General features: G+C 40.9%; 1 protein-coding gene across 2 annotated transcripts in view; it reads left to right on the top strand.

The window, feature by feature from the left end:
* CORIN (corin, serine peptidase) overlaps nt 1–17,403 on the top strand; it is a 222,320-nt gene that overhangs the window by 151,861 nt on the left and 53,056 nt on the right. For both annotated transcript variants that reach the window (XM_084760391.1, XM_084760392.1), the window contains exons 9-12: nt 136–252; nt 2,762–2,869; nt 13,719–13,950; nt 16,686–16,831. In XM_084760391.1, coding sequence (XP_084616517.1) covers nt 136–252; nt 2,762–2,869; nt 13,719–13,950; nt 16,686–16,831 — 603 coding nt within the window. The remainder of the gene's footprint in view (nt 1–135; nt 253–2,761; nt 2,870–13,718; nt 13,951–16,685; nt 16,832–17,403) is intronic.

Below are 17,403 nucleotides of genomic sequence, written 5' to 3'. Positions count from 1 at the left end.
TGTGAATTTTTTATCATTGTCCGGTGTCATTGAACAGCATATGATTTGTTGGTGGTGCCTGATAAATGGGCCTTGTTTGAATGAAGAGTAAGAAGAATCCATAAACAAGATGTCTGTTTTTCTGGCCTTCCCTAGCTTGTCACAGCCAGGGCCTGGTGGAGTGCAGAAGTGGGCAGTGCATCCCCAGCCCCTTCCAGTGTGATGGAGATGAAGACTGTAAAGACGGGAGTGACGAGGAGAACTGCAGTGACAGTGAGTGTCCCAGTGTCCCCAGAGCCCAGACCACTCTTGCCTTGGTGGCTCTTTCTTTGGGGGAACAAAGCAAAATATCTGGAAGTTGCTTAAGCAGGATTTCCTGCGTCCAGATGACTCCAGATTGTCTGGTCACCTTTTCTCTTGGTAAATATATAATGCCTAAACAGCACAGGCCGGAAACACCTTCCTAAGAATTCAGGCTAGAGGTGAAGCCACATGCTCAGATTCTGTTGTGCCTCCTATGGAGACTTCTCTTTAATAGGTTTAATACAGAGAAAATTTTGCATGCAGTTAAATATGATTAGATTCCAAATAGAAGGAATTGGCTCATGAAATTAAATGTAACTGCATTCTAATTTGGCCATGTTCACAGAAGCAGTTTAATGTTTCACATTGCCAAGCAACAGATTTAAATATACTTTAAAATGAACATAATATCTATGCATGGAACTTAAACAGAAAAAAGAAATTAAACATGTTGGGTTTTAAATTTGATCATTTCTGTTAAAAAAAAAAGCAACTTACACATTGATTATTTTAGGACCTGATTTGTATGAAAACCTTTCAGCATGGTGCTGACGGAATACCCCCAAACTTAATAACCCCCGTATCAGTTCATACGGTAGCAGCATTGCACAGTGGGAATGTGTGTGGCGGAAACACCCTTGATGCTGAGCTTTAAGCTCCATGCTATCCCATGTGAGCTGGGTGGCTGTGAGTCACTCATCTTTCTAGGTCACTGTTTTCACATCAGCTCCAATGATGGTAAGTGCTGTGTGCGGCAAGTGCCTAGGGGAAAGCTGGATAAATATTGCCTGTGGGTACACGGCTAATATGGGGTCATTTTTCTCCTGGGAATTCAAGCTAACAAAAAAAAACTGAGAGCTCTCACAAGTCTCATGAGATGAATAGGCTTACGGCCAATATCCAACCGTGCCGCACAGGCTGCAAAGAATGCAGGGTGCTTTTGTTTCTCTTTGTGTTGTGAAAGCTTTGCAAAGAGATCCTGGAAAATGCGTGGTGGAGACACACAAGAGCATCGAGCTAAAGAACGGGGTGTGCTCTCTAGGCAGAGGGGAGCTCAGAAGAGCTCGGCTGACCCAGCACCACACAGACCGTGGTCTTGAGATAGGAAGTGGAAAGTGTGTTTAGGCTCCATACAGAGCGAAGACCAAGTTGTGAGTTTTTTAACGGGCCTTTCCCTGCTGCTTTTGTGCTCAGAAAGCCCTCTCTCCTTCTCATGACAACTTACCCCACTCGCCTGAAACCCTTCCTTGGGCAGCTTTGCCCTCCTGGCCTAGTCGCCTTCAGCTTTTCTTCATAGACACCTCTGGTAATGCTGTGTCTTCACAGCCTCTCGACGCCTCCATGTTAGATTTAGAGAGGCTGCACAGAAGGGGCCGTGCCCCTTTGCCTTTCAGGATCCGTTCCTGCTGATGCAGAGACTTGCCACAAAGCAGGCATTTAATATTTGCTGAGCTGTTGAATACCCGATGTCATAAAATGTCACAGCTTAAACTTAGGAAAAATGTTTAAGGTTGCCTTGAGGGAGAAAAAAAAAATACCCAATGGCTTTAAATGACAGCAGTGACATCTTTTATGAAAAGTGACAATAACATTTCACACTAGAGGGGCTGGAGGGAAGAGTTGGCATAATACACGTTGTCTTAGAATTATGAATAAGCCTGGCTATATATGTACGCTGTGGCTATTTCTATTCAAGGGTGCCTTGTAAGATATTTGGGATTCCAGATGACATGTCTGAAAGTAATTGACCATAGTAATGGGGGAAAGATGGAAAGAGAATGGGTAGCAATTTATTACTTTATCCACTTAAGCTACAAATGACCAGGAAATAAATGGCAGAAGCAGTCTCCTCTCCACATTCCTTAAGGAAAAGCCATCAGGGCAAAGGCTGCTGCCGCTGCCGCCACTCATTTGGGAAGAAGAAATCCTGATGTTAGGTCATCAGAACTTGGCTGATGACGCTTTCCAAGGATAATAAACGTCTGGGTAGCAGCTGTGAAAGACTGCACTGTGATAAAGGATCTTTGCAATAGGGTATTCACATTGATGCCCTGTTGGTTACCAGGGAAAGTATTTTCCTTAAACTGGAGAGTTTAAGATGTCATTACCGGACTGTCAATATCTTTGTATTACCCTCCAGGCCTCCTCACATCACTTGCATTTTATTTTGTGTTGTATAGGCACCTATGTAGAAACAGAATCCATTTTCCCCATTAGAGGCAACCGTCTGTTTTTCTCTTTTAGTGTGGGTTTGCCTCTTTTTTGTTCATTTGTGCAGAATTCTTTCAGATTCGGGGCTGCACTTAGGTGATGGGCGGATGAACCCAGAGCATACCTACCCCATATGTGTTCAATATTTGGAAGGAGATTGGAAGGAAATTAAAGTTGTGTCGCCCCTCAGCTCCAGGATGCATTCTCAGTCCTTCAGATGGAGGCTTGGAGATTGGCAGGTGACGAAAGCGCTTTTCCCCTTCCACAGGTCAGACGCCATGTCCGGAAGGCGATCAGGGTTGCCTCAACAGCTCCTGCCTCGATTCCTGTGCTGGTAACTCTCCGTGCGACTCAGACAGCAGCCTGAATAACTGTAGTAAGTACAACAGCTGATGCGGGCAGTCTCTGGGACAGACCGCCATCCAGCCTCTTCCTACCCCATTGCTGTAAACTCCTGACGCTCGGATTCTTTCCAAAAAAAAAGTATATATATGTTTGCCTTTTTCTTTTGTTCAAAGGTTGCATGTGGTAGCAGAAAAGAACAGAAATGGTCTTCATTAACTAAATAAGAAACAAATGTGTGGTTGTGGATGGGCCCAACAATCCACATTGCTAATGCTATCACCACTACTTTCTCCTCAACAGCCCCTATAAATTATTTTCACAGCTCCATCTGCAGGCAGATGCTATCTTCCTCCTCCTCCTCCTCCTCCTCCTCCTCCTCCTCCTCCTCCTCGTCCTCCTGCTCCTTCTTTTAAAGCACAGCTTCCAGACTGGAGACTTCATCCAAGAAGCAGATAGGGGATTCACCCCAACAGTCACATGAATTTGGTCAGTCTATTTTTTCAATAGATGCATTCTTACCATTCCAGACATGTCGGGAAACTATCATAGTCGGGGAATCATTGTGTTAATCTGTTTAGTTGGTAATGTCGTGGCTCCAATGGTGCAAGCAGGTGCTTGTCTCAATGAGTTTTCAGTAGAGATTAGCTCAGAGAAGACAGAATGGGCTAGAATGAAGAATATCAGATCAACTCCCATGGGAAATTTTAACTGAACTAGAAAACTTCCAAAGATTGATTTTTTTTAAATAAAAGAAATGATTTGTTCTCCCCATGGCTCAGTTATTATATCACACTCACTTCTTTCACTTGGAGTAATTAATTGTCTGTTCGGCCTCAGCTTGGGGTTAAAAGCTTAGCAGCAGGTCAGGCAGATTTCAGCTATCAAGAGAGCTACTTCATATCACATACCCTCTCGATCAAGGCCATCGGGAGCTTTGAGGCCATGGACTTTCAGTGGCCTTGTGACACGTGAGGTGAATTATATCACAGTGTATCAGTGCTCATGGTTGCTAAGAAACTGCTTGGCTGAAAGCAAACCCCCAGGCCTCTGTAGTTTTCATGTAAGGGGACAGTTTCTCCCAGGTGTTATACTAGTCCATCTATCTGTTGCTAATGACTCAATATCACAGACCAGGTCATTAACGAAGAAAAGAGGTTCCCTTTGTTCACAGTTCTGGCTTAAGTTTGAGGGGCCCCATATGGCCATATCCCTTTTTACTGTTCAAAAACCAGTGCAGCATAAGCCATTGCATGAAGACAGAGATTTCTAGACTCCTAGCAAAGCCCCCAGCGCTCATTTATGGTCTCAACACTGATGTTCCTGTCACTCCTCTTAAGTGCCACTTCTAAGCGTCCTTGTTTGATTAAAACTCTTCACTCTGAATGGCTTACAATGGGATTAAACTTCATGATTTCAGTGCAGACAAACTATAACCCGGTATGAGACAGCAGTAGCCATTAGTCTGTCACTAAGGAGACGTACTAGCAAGGACATGGAGCACTATTCAGACCGTAGAGTGCCTGCCTGTCATGCACAGTTCCCAGGCTTCAATCCTTAGCACCTACGTTCTTACATGTTCATAACCCCAGCACTTTGTAAGTAGTGACAATAAGATTAGAAGTTCAAGGTCATCCTTAGCCACTTGGTGAATAGGACACCAGCCTGGGATATATGAGCATTGTCTTCAAAACTAATTTTTAAGTAATAAAGTAAAATAAAAATGAAAGAAGATGCACTGACCACTTTACTCTCTCAGCCAGGCATATCCAACCTATAGATTTGTATATAAAGATGTATGTGCATGTGTTCTGGGTCCGTTGTGCCCATTTATGTAACAATTGGGTCTGGATCATTTTTTTGAGAATGGGTTATTTTCATTACAATTTAAATTTTGGATAATTTTGAAGCGTGATGGTCACGTCAAAGGCATGTGCTTATTATTGTTAAACTTTTCGGTATTGTTTGACATGGAACAACATTGTTAGACTAAACAATGCAGACAGAGAAAGGTTACATGTGTCATATGTGGGAAAGGGAGAGACTGAATATGCTCTCTTGTTTTCTTTACATTTGAAACACTTCAGAATCTAAAAATGTAGGGGCTACAGAGATAGCTCAGTGGTTAAAAGCATTGGCTTCTCTTCCGGAAGACCTGGGTTCAATTCCCCGTTCCTATATGGTGGCTCATCAATATCTGTAACACAAGTCCAGCAAAATCCAATACTTTTTTTCTGCCTCAGTAGGCCCTGCATGCACATGGTCCACAGGCATAAAGGTGTACAGAATATCCATACATGTTAATATACATAAGTATATATCAGAAAACTTCTAAAATATCTCAGAAATTTGAAAAATTATAGAGTATAGTGTCGTCTTTCAAAAACGAGTGATAGGAAGGGCAAGCAGCTTGCTCTGGTTTATACAGTAAGCAGAGCTTGCAATGAGTGCGCAAGGTTCCAGGCACCAGAACGGACACTGTCCTCTTTAAGGGAGAAGAAAAGAGTCGTGTCTCTGGCTTACTGGAGATAAATTCTAGTATGGAATTTATGTACTCTCCTCACTCACGTTTACTATACTGTTCTTTTCATATTCTTTCAGCGTTCATTTTCCCTAGCTTCTCCCTAGAGCCTTCGTTTCCACGTACATCTCCACTAACTCCTTTCCATGTACAGCAAACACCCGAACATTGTATCTCCTGAGGGTTACACACTGGGTGAGGCACTGGTCCTGCCATTATTGAAAGCACTATCTGTACCCGGCCTCCAGCTAGCTCTCAAGGAGCCTGTTGGTGGATTATGTGTGCTTGGTTCTCTGCACAGGTGGATACGTAGCATACCCTCTTATAAAACTGTTCATATACATGGAATGTGATTATCCTACGGTGCCTAACATCATCAACATCAATGGTGTTTATCTTTTTTTTTAGTCAAGTTTACAATATTATTTATTTTTCTCAAGATTCTGTTTATGGAATCTCAGCGTTGTTTTGACTTGCATTTCCCTGATGATTAAGGAGGTTGAGCATTTCTTTAAGTGTTTCTCAGCCATTTGATATTCCTCTGTTGAGAATTCTCTGTTTAGTTCCATGCCCCATTTCTCGATTGGGTTACTTGGTTTGGTGGTATTTAATTTCTTGAGTTCTTTATATATTTTGGATATTAGACCTTTGTCAGATGTGGGGTTGGTGAAGATCTTTTCCCAGTCTGTAGACTGTCGCTTTGTACTCTTTACGGTGTCATCTGCCTTACAGAAGCTTTTCAGCCTCATGAGGTCCCATTTATTAATTGTTGACATTAATGCCTGGGCTGTTGGTGTCCTGTTCAGGAAGTTGTCTCCTGTGCCAATATGTTCCAGGCTCTTCCCCACTTTTTCTTCTAAGTGATTTAGTGTCTCTGGTTTTATGTTGAGGTCTTTAATCCACTTGGATTTGAGTTTTGTACAAGGTGACAAATATGGGTCCAGTTGCATTTTTTTACACATAGACATCCACCTATCAGAATGGCTAAGATAAAAAATTCAAGAGACACCACATGCTGGCGAGGATGTGGGGAGAGAGGAACACTCCTTCATTGCTGGTGGGAATGTAAACTAGTACAACCACTTTGGAAATCTATCTGGTGCTATCTCAGAAAAATGGGAATAGGGCTTCCTCAAGACCCAGAAATTCCACTCCTTGGAATATACCCAGAAGATGCTCCAGCACACAACAAGAAAATTTGCTCAACCATGTTCATAGCAGCCTTATTCATAATAGCCAGAACATGGAAACAGCCTAAGTGTCCCTCAATAGAAGAATGGATAAAGAAACTGTGGTACATATACACTATGGAATACTATTCAGCTATTAAAAACAAGGAATTCCCAAAATTTGTGGATAAATGGATTGAGCTAGAAATGATCATAATGAGTGAGTTAACTCAGAAGCAGAAAGACTCAAATGGTATATACTCACTTATATCTGCATATTAGCCCAACGGGCATGTCCCACGAAAGCCTTCACTTACCAGGAAACAGAGACAGAAGAGAGGACATACTATTGGGACTCTAGATGTGAGATTCATGGGAGAAAGGCAAAGTAGAAGGACCCAGAGGGTCCTAGAAGCCTACAAATAGAACATTATGATAGGCAGATTTGGGCCCAGGGGTCCCACTCAAACTAGGCACCAGACAAGGACAATACAGGCGGTAAACCTTAAACCCCTACCCAGATCTAGACAATGGACAGAACACTCTCCACAGTAGAGTGGAGAGTGGGATATTACTTTCTCACACACTCTGGTGCCTCACCTCTGACCATATCCCCTGGACGGGGAGACCTGATGGCACTCAGAGGAAGGACAGCAGGTTACCAAGAAGAGACTTGATACCCTATGATCATATAGAGGGGGAGGTAATCCCCCCCAGGAACTGTCATAGGGGAGGGGAATAAGGGGAAAATGGGAGGGAGGGAAGAATGGGAGGATACAAGGGATGGGATAACCAATGAGATGTAACAAGAATAAATTAATAAAAAAAAAAAGGAAAAAAAAAAGATTCTGTTTATGACAGCAAATCAATGTAACTTATTGTGAACTTTACACAGAGAGCTCCTGAACTCAAGTTTACTAGATACAGTAATTGCTGTATTATTTTTAAATACAGACAACACAATAATATGCATTAATTAAGTCTTTTTTTGAACTTTTATTTTTTATTTTTTTAATTTTTTTAAATTATTAATTTATTTATATTACATCTCAGTTGTTAGCCCATCCCTTGTATCCTCCCATTTCTCCCTCCCTCCCGCTTCCCCCCTACTCCCCTCCCCTATGTCTGTGACTGAGGGGGACCTCCTCCCTCTGTATATGCTCATAGGATATCAAGTCTCTTCTTGGTGACCTATTATCCTTCCTCTGAGTGCCACCAGGTGTCCCCATCCAAGGGACATGGTCAAATATGGTTACCAGAGTTTGTGTGAAAGTCAAATCTCCTTCTCCACTTAATGGTGGAGAATGTCCTGTCCATCGGCTAGTCTGGGTAGGGGTTCGAAGTTTACTGCCTATATTTTCCTTGGCTGGTGCCATAGTTTGAGGAGGACCCCAGGGCCCAGACCCGCCTGTAGTTTTCCAGGACCCTCTGGATCCTTCTATTGCCTCATTCTCCCAGGCTTCTTACACCTAAAGTCTCAATAGGATGTTCTCCCCTCTCCTCAAGACCCAGCTGTTCCACTCCTTGGAATATACCCAGAAGATGCACTACCATACAACAGGGACATATGCTCAACCATGTTCATAGCTGCCTTATTCATAATAGCCAGAACATGGAAACAGCCTACGTGTCCTTCAGTAGAAGAATGGATAAAGAAACTGTGGTCCATTTACACTATGGAATACTACTCAGCTATTAAAAACAAGGAATTTCTGAAATTTGTGGACAAATGGATTGAACTAGAAATTATCATAATGAGTGAGTTAACCCAGAAGCAGAAAGAGTTAAATGGTATATACTCACTTATATCGAGACACTAATCCAAGGGGTACGTCCCCATGAAAAACTTTACCTGCCAATGGTGTTTATCTTCTTAACCCCCACCCCATCTCCATGATGTTTGATACTTCCAACTGAAGCTTGCAAAGAGAACAAGAAATACTAGATCGGTAGGAGGGTATTCCAAGCAAAGCTGCCCGTTTCTTCCTTCTTTTCACTCTCCCTCCCCCTTATTTTTTCTTTTTTTCTTTTCTTTTCTTTCTTTCTTTCTTTCTTTCTTTTTTTTTGTGACAGGATTTCACCAAGCCAGCCTGGGACTCTCTCTATTGACATTGCTGCCCTTGAACTCATAGAGATCTGCTGCCCTTTATCTCCTGAGTCTTAGGATTAAATGCACAGCTCTGTCTCTTCTTTGGTGCAAAGTTGAACCTTAGGATATGGAGGAAAATGAATGACTAGACACATAAACAGTGGAATTCATCACTAAAGCTGACTACTTAGCATAAGTGAATAAATAGTACCGTGTTTAGTTTGAAGTCCTTGACATTGTGAATGAAGAAGGTTGATATTTGCCTGGCATCCAAACTTTCTTGGATTCCAGTCTCTGAAGACACTAGTTGTTGCCATATAATGAAAATTACACAGCTCTTCAACAGTCTCTGAAGATGCGTTGTGTAGGACTCAGGTCTCAGGAAAATTCAGATGTCCTCAGGGAACTCCTTGTGACTGCCCTAGTGGTCTGTTTGTGACTAAGCTACATGAATTTGTGACTTCTTTGACACTGGATATGAAAAGTTTTCATATTTCTCTGTAAATTTTTTCATTATAATAGTGGTTTTCAACCTTCCTGATGCTCTGACCCTTTAATACCGTTCTCATGTGATGGTGATCCCCAACCATAAAAGTGTTTCCATTGCTTACTTGATAACTACAATTTTGGTACTCTTATAGATTATAATATAAATACACGTGTTTTCTGGTGGTCTTAGGTGACTCCTGTGAAAGGGTCAGTTGACTCCCAGAGGGGTTTCAATGCACTGATTGAAAACCACTGCTCTAGAGAAAGCCAATGGCTTACTTTCCATTACCACAAATGCCTATCATTACAAAAAACAAAAACAAAACAAAACAACAAACAACAAACAAATAAACAAGCAAACAACCTCAAGTTTACATCTGTGTGAATGAGACAATGTACTGAAAGGCTTCAGCCATCACAGTAATAGCTTTGATTAGCCTGGACTCTTCTGTTCAATGCCTTCCTGGAACCCTGACATCTCCATGCCTTGCAGGGAGCAAACTGGAGGATAGGAGTAGGAATGATGTTCTTATAGCACAAAGAAACCAACACATCACTTTTTTCTCATGGAATATATAACACAGGCAACTAGAGGAACCAGATGGAAAGAGTAATCTCTATGATTGTCTCTTCCTTTTCCTACCCATGTTCATCAAGACCCCACAAAACCTGGTGTGGCTGTCATGATCCCCTGGTGTTCTATTTCTCTTTATTTCAATATGGCAACTCACCTATTCCACTTACTAAGGCTCTAACTGAATATTGAGGAAGAGGAAGGGGTGAATAACTTTGCCTTAGAACTTTCTTCTCATTGAAAATTTCCTGTCTGCTCTTTGCAAACCCCAATTGGAAGAAACCAAATAGCATCGGCTGTGATCAAGAAGCAACACATCAAAAACGGTTAAAGACTTCAGCTCTTGGTAGCAAATAGTTGCTAGGAGGAATGATGTCTTTCTACAAGTGTTCCCACCTGCCAAGTGAGAAGCAGTTAATTAATTGACATATTATGACTGGGTGACACTATTAATTAATGACTCAAAGCATGGGCATCTACAGCTGTTGATGTCACATTAAGGGGGAATCAGGCATTGTGTGCCTGCTGAGGAGAGAACACAGCAGCTGTTTACAGTCATATCAAACACCCAAAGCCTAGGCAACCCTCCTGATTCTGCTTCCAAAGTCTAAAGTTCAGGAAGTCAGGGGAGTGGGACAAGGGGTGTGCAACCCACCCATCAGAGCAAACCCGGGATTTTCAACAGTGAATTGTAAAGAAAAACAAATGATGGAGTGGGAAACCAAAGAATTTAAGTAATTGAAAGACAAGCTTTTTAAAAAACTGGCCAGCTTGAACTAGAATATGATAGTAAAGAAAAAACAGATAGTGACAATGGTGAGGTTTGTTTTTCCTCTGGAGAAAAAGGAGAAGGTTGAAATAAGACAGGATATACAGGGGTAGAGGTGGAGGTCTGAGTTTTTGCCAATTTTCCCTTACTTGTTCCGGGTGGTAGTTGCAAGAATATCTATTTTATAAAAGCTCATAGACTGTTATAAATGAAAAATGATAAATAGAGGTTTAGAGTTTGCAGCAAAGACTATCTGGTCAGTGTGGCTAGATGTTGGAAATGTCATCTTTTTCCCTAAATGGTTTTTACTTAGTACAGCTTCCAGTGACGTCACAGCTTTGCACCATATGTAGCTCACAATCCCATCTTTACGTAGACTTTAACAACTCTTGTAGCACACATTAAAAATGATATGCTATTGTCAGGACACCAGGCTTTTTAAAAACAGGTATTCATTAAAGCGTATCTACAGGACCCAGTGAGCATCTGTACAGAATACTTGCAAGCAGGACCAGCCGTCTATGCTAAGCATCCTCGCATTCAGGACGTGACTGCCCTCTAGTGACTATTTCATATTAAGTTCAGTGTTTAAGTTTAAGCTTTAAATACTTACTGATCAAAGCAACCGGATTCGGATGATGAGTATCTAAGAGTCTAACTTGTTCAGCGATCTGTGAAGAATGCCTTTTAAGGGAACAAAACATAAAATCCAATTCTTACTTCACTCAGTGAAGATCGTCAGCATAGCACATGCTCATCGCGTAATCTAGCCATCAACCTTAGCTGTGAAGCACTGAAAGTTATTTTTTGACAAACCAAAAGTGACGTCTTCTGCACATATCAAAGCTGACAGCAATTATCCATGGGATAGTATCTTTTCACCACCTAATGAAGCGCACTGATAAAAATGTTAGGCAGTGGTGGGGTGGTAAAGGAAGAGAAAGAAAAGATGAGTAAGAGAAAGAAGGATTGCCTCAGACATCTGTGTGAACAGTACCATTTTGTAAAACTATAGAGTGTATTAAGGAAAGAAGGAAAGGAGGCCCACGTCCCTCAAACTGAAGATGTTTGTGATAAGAAAGAAGCCTGTAACAAAAGCAACAGGAAGAATAGTGGGAATGATATGATTCTTCATTGGCAACGGCTAATCTGTCTTTATAAATAAATGCCTGTGTGTATGAACATGAGCAGGAAGAGGTATGAGGACCACAGCAGTGTGGTGGACATGAGCCGGACATGCCTAGAGTACAAGCACCCTGACATTCTTCAGGAAGAATAGGAGGAGCCCTCAGTCAGGAAGGGCCCCTGGAAGTAGTATCATGCACCCTGAGGTTAGGATGCTGAAGAAGAGATGACTTCCTGAGGAACATGGAGATGGACTATACCTGGCACTGAGTTCTAGAAGTACATGTCCCATTTAGGTGAATGGCATCAGGAAAAGGTGGAGGAGGAGAGGAGCAAACAGGCTGCATGAGGAAGCATCCTTCTGGAAGTATTGGCATTCAAGGGATTACAGAACCAACCATAGCAAAGATCTTTTGCTGCCATAGTCATAAACGGGAAAGTTGGGCTGTTGTTAAAGGAGTAAAGTAGCCTTAGACTGCAAGCTAGCATCTTTGTGTTTTATCCTCATTAGCAAGAAGCATCCGACAGGTCAGTCTCTTCTTAAACTAACATATTGTAGCCTTATCTTTAAATTCATTGGTCAGTAAGAAAGCATATACTGAGAAATTGTCTAATTGCCTGTTTAACAAACCTCATTGTTTTTTAAGTGTTTGTGTGCAGATAATGCAGTCTATACTATTTTAGAAGCAATGAATAAATCAGAAGAAAAAGGGGAACTGAACAAAACAATGATAAAAGAGTCATTTTCAGATAAAGTTAACTCAACTTAAAAGAATGAGAAAAGACTTTCTAAAATAAATGTGCTGAACACAGCTGGCAGTACCATGCACAGAAATTAACACAGGGTTTTCATGGCTCTTCTGTAGCCGAGTCCCTGGTTTTGATGTCCATAAATAAATGTCATGGGCTACTTAAAGTCTGGTTTGTGCTACTCAGTCTCCAGGCTTCTTAAACTTTTCCTCTCACAACTCCTTCTTTTTTGTTTTAATTCCAACTTCAGGTATATAGGTACAGAAAATAGGAATACAAACAGGATATTTACCAGTAACAACTGATAAAGAAACTTTTTTTAAAACAAATCTTTGGTATACATATACACGTAAAAATCTTTACCATTTATTAGAGATAGAAATGAATTTGAATACTGATGAAATAAATGGGATTATTTTTACATGAAAATTAAATATTTGTTGAATATTTGATATAAAACTGGGTGTTGTGCCTCACACTTGCCATTCCAGAAGTTAGAATGGTGAAGCAGAAAAACCTTGGCTATATAATGTGTTCCTGGGTAACCACAGCTAGAAAATAAGCAAAAATAAACAGCAGCAAAACAACCATCCCCAAACCAAGTGATACTATAAGACATAGAACATCATTAACGTTTTTCAAAGTTGGCCCATGTTTACTTTTGTAATTCTCTACATTGACAGTTCTGTCTTCATTTACATAAGTACATAGTAAAAAGTGGGAGAAGGATGTTTAGGTTTTCAGAAATTGTGGGAAATGCTGTCCTAGTTTCAAGACAAAATTCATTGAGCAAGTTTTCATTAAAACTCAAGTCAGCTATTCAAACAGCATTTTAAAGAATTAATCATTCTAATACAACACAAAACAATACAATCTGAACATATATTAATTTGATACAGATGAAGAAAGATGGAAAATATTGTCTTTATTTCCTGTAATTAAACCACTTTGTTTTTATAAGATCTTAAAACTTAGTACGTGCAGTAAAAACATTGTAATTCATAACAGAGGGTAGTCTGGGACCTGAGCCAAGGAGTTTCACATTGCATGCAGTGTTTGTTGCTGCCACACAGGATGTATTGGGATGTGTACTGCAGAATGCATTGTCATGTGTTCAGAACCAAGGCTGCAGTGAAGTTACACGATGTGACATTTGCAAGTGTCAGAAACACCTCAGACTCATCTTCTGATTTATTTTGAGTTAAGCTTTGGCCGCTGTGTGTTCCGAAACCTCTGAGAGATGCCAATTATTTTGCATCCCTCATGCATGGTTGTGTAACAAGGACCCAGAGCTTTAGAAGCTGTGCTCTAAATCACGTAAAGGAGGCTGCGAGAGGGGGAAGCTTAAAGGGGTTGCTCCTAATATTCACATTTGTATGTGTGTGTTCTTTCGTTAGGTCAATGTGAGCCAATCACCCTGGAACTCTGTATGAATTTGCCCTACAATCATACACATTATCCAAATTACCTTGGCCACAGGACTCAGAAGGAGGCGTCCATCAGCTGGGAGTCATCTCTCTTCCCTGCACTTGTACAAACCAATTGTTACAAATACCTCATGTTTTTTGCTTGCACCATTTTGGTTCCAAAGTGTGATGTACATACAGGCCAACGCATCCCCCCTTGCAGGTAATTTGATTTGTAAATCTGTGCCAGGCGTCCTCATCCTATCTCAGAGAGAACAAAACAAAACAAACAAACAAAAAGCACAAAGTTGAGTTTACACAAATAAATATTGCTAAGGACTCTGAAAGTCAACAAATTCAAAGGATAAAGAAGTAGGAATAAAATGAATGTTTGAATAAGAATTCATCACCCAAGCCCCAAACACGGGCAACACGGATGTCCTTCCATGACAGGCCATGTGATTTTTATCTGTGCTTCATTTTGTTGGATCACAAAGTATCCTTTTGAATGTAAATTCGGGTTGGGGTGCTGTTCAGTAGTAGCACAGCCTTTAGAATATATGAATTGGATCACTAGCACCCCAAAGCAAAGCAGAAGAAGAGTGTGAGGGAGCCGAGGAAGGGGCTGTGTCTGCCGCTTTGTCTGGAAACACCCATGTGTTTGCTTTCCAAAATTATTTAACATGTTCTTCATCAATATATTTAAGATGTTCTACTCTAACAGTACTTACTAGTTAGCAGGACTACATGGGAGACAGGATAGTCATTCATAGGCATGACTGTGATGCACATCATTGACATTTTTTCTGCCTGTATGGATGAAAGAACATCTCAAGAACAGAGCTTGAACCTTGGGTCTGAACAATATCATGAGAGCGAGAACTGTGGCCGTGGAGTTTATTGTCAGCTTCAAGTCCTCTCGAGTTGCTTTGTGCTCCTAAGACCAATTACTCAGCCTCTTTGGACCTCAAGTCCTTTCACTGGTGAAATAAGTATTTTGTTTGTTGAGTTTTGTTAGTGAGAGTTCAAGAAAGGATTGTGAAGTTAATTAAATGCCAAGGCCCCTGAATCGGATAGAAGCTCTATATTGGTTGATGTAGTTATGAAGATAGTGCATGGGCTGTTGCTCAGTGGCATCTGTGTCCCCATTTTGGGCCACATGTAAGAGGCTGTAGTCAAGGGTTATGCATAGCTGAGGTGACTGTCCAAGAAGTCACTGTTGCTACCTTCTGCAATGCCGTCTTGCACTCAAGAGTGGCTATGCAGATGTGCTTGCTTGAATGTGAAGGGTAACTATAGAAACCATATGTTGGATAGCAGAAGTTACACAGAGCTTTAAGAAAAAAAAAAGAAATCATACCAATATAGTGGGCAGATGGGCAGACAATAAATTTAAGGCTGTATATCAAGTGCACGATGAGGTAAGGTGTCTCTGGAGTCAGGGCAGGAAACAGTAAGATTTCAGAATGATGCAGGCAGCTAAGCATATCATACAAGATGAGGAAAGTCAAATTAAGCATTTGCCTTGACAAAAGTGATTCTGAGAATTTTATTAAGCTTCCTTCTAAGTATTGTTAGAGTATCTACTGGTTTCCCATTGAAGTTATTTGTAAATCTTATTCTGTGTTTGTTAAGCAAGGTCAACGATGGTAGTGAATTGCTACCTTGACTAGTACTTCCCCAACTGCATTTGATTTTCTTTTTATATCTACATAAGATTTTCCTAGTCCATCATTAATTTACTTTACTTATAAATGTATATCCATATTGAATTTCATGGTTTAAGTTTTATAACCTAAAATGACTGGGTTGCAAATAGTTCTGAGATGCTAGTGAATGAACATGTTGTTAAACTTCTTTTAAACAGACTTTAATTCTGTTTCTTGGCTTTAATGATATGTCTTTAAACTTCAGTGCCAGCAATAGGAGTTTTTTGATATTTACACATAAACAAACCAATATGTTCCTAATCTTATGAATTAATGCATAGCTGTTTCTGCTGAGTATATTTATTAACCTTGTCATTTGTTTTTTAAGTTGCATATGCAAAGATAAGGAATCTTACCAAGCCTCCCAATGTGTTAAAAGCTTGAGGGTTACTATGTCTCATGTTCAAAATCCCCTTTGACCAAGGTTGCACCATCACGGCAGATGTCGACCGCTGAGGGCCACACAGATTTTGACAAGAATTTTTGGTGGTGCTGCTAGCAGTATTTCTATTTTATAGTAAAATTCAGAAGTGGTATAGTCAATGGTTACCTTAAGAGAATAGCTAACCGCTGAGTTTGTACTTTTTTGTTGTACATATGCAGCAAAACTCCAACCCAGCAGATTGTGCCTGGATGATATTGAACTTACTGTTTTTCAAACTGAATGTGAGAATAGTCCATATTCATCTTTGTTGAAAATTCCAAACATAAACTAGAAATTGAGTTTTGTGTTTAGAAAAAACAAGCGAGCATTGTTGGTGGAAGCCAAAGAAGAGGGAACAGAGGCAGAGCCCTGGATAAGCCAGTGTAGGACATGCCCCCCAACTGCTCATCAATGGGTCACTCAACTGAAGTCTCTCGTGTAGGCTCATGGTCCACGGTGAAGTGAGATAGGGAGTGATGCTAGGCATTCCTCTGCTCGAAAACAAAGGCTGGAGAATGTTTGCCCAAAAGACAGAAAAGTTGAATGTCAAAGGGAAGAGAGTCTGAGTCATGGAGACAATCTGTTTATATATTCTTTATCTGTAGTCAAATCTATCTTGGTGAAAGCAGCTGGGTCCTCTTTGTAGGGAATTTTGCTTGTTTGGGTTTCTTAAGTGCCGATTATGGGCATATTGTGCACACCAATATGTTTCCACACACCTCCTTACACATAAAGTCCTGCATAGAATCAAAACTGAAATACATTCTGAGTATACATTTCTTATGGAGCTATATGTCTTCTGACATGACATCTTTCTACTGGCAGACTTCTGTGTGAGCACTCCAAAGAGCGTTGTGAGTCCGTTCTTGGGATTGTAGGGCTCCAGTGGCCTGAGGACACAGATTGCAGTGAGTTTCCAGAGGAAAATTCAGACAATCAAACTTGCCTCCTGCCCAATGAAGACGTGGAAGGTTAGTGTTCTAGTTTATCCCGGAAGGGCAGCTAACATGGATGAACACATCAGCCACTTTTGCAGTCTCTGAGTGAGGGAGGGCTGTTGTTGGGTTTCTAGTTAGTTGTCAATTCGGCTGCATAGGTGGGTGATGCTAAAAAACTGCTCGATTACCCTAGAAAGTGCGCACACCTATCTGTTCACTGTTACCATTATTATCATATGTAAAATAATTTTAGGTAACAAAAATGAACTGGCGGATGAGCTTAATCATCTGGGTGTTTCCCACTTTATGCCTACTGCCCTTACAGAGCTGGTTATGTGTGGGTATTGCTTGTTTAAGAAGCTGTGAAGCTAATGATAAATGGCAACCCTTGGTGTTTCCAAGTAAGAAGGCACTGTAGGATTAGTGATGGGAAAAGTACACTTGGGCACTGGTTCATCAAATGAAAGATTAGAACCTCTGGTGGGTTAGGGTCATGGATAGCAAGGCTCACGCTGTTGTTTAATGTCTATTTTAAAAGATGCTTAGTTATTGCAAAGCACAGGTACTAAGTGGTGATCTGGAGAGTGGGTACCAAGGATGAAGGA

The sequence above is a fragment of the Acomys minous genome (genome assembly GCF_964271855.1).
Source record: "Acomys minous genome assembly, chromosome: 15".
Classification (NCBI taxonomy): Eukaryota; Metazoa; Chordata; class Mammalia; order Rodentia; family Muridae; genus Acomys; species Acomys minous.
This window is presented reverse-complemented; position numbering and strand designations above follow the sequence as displayed.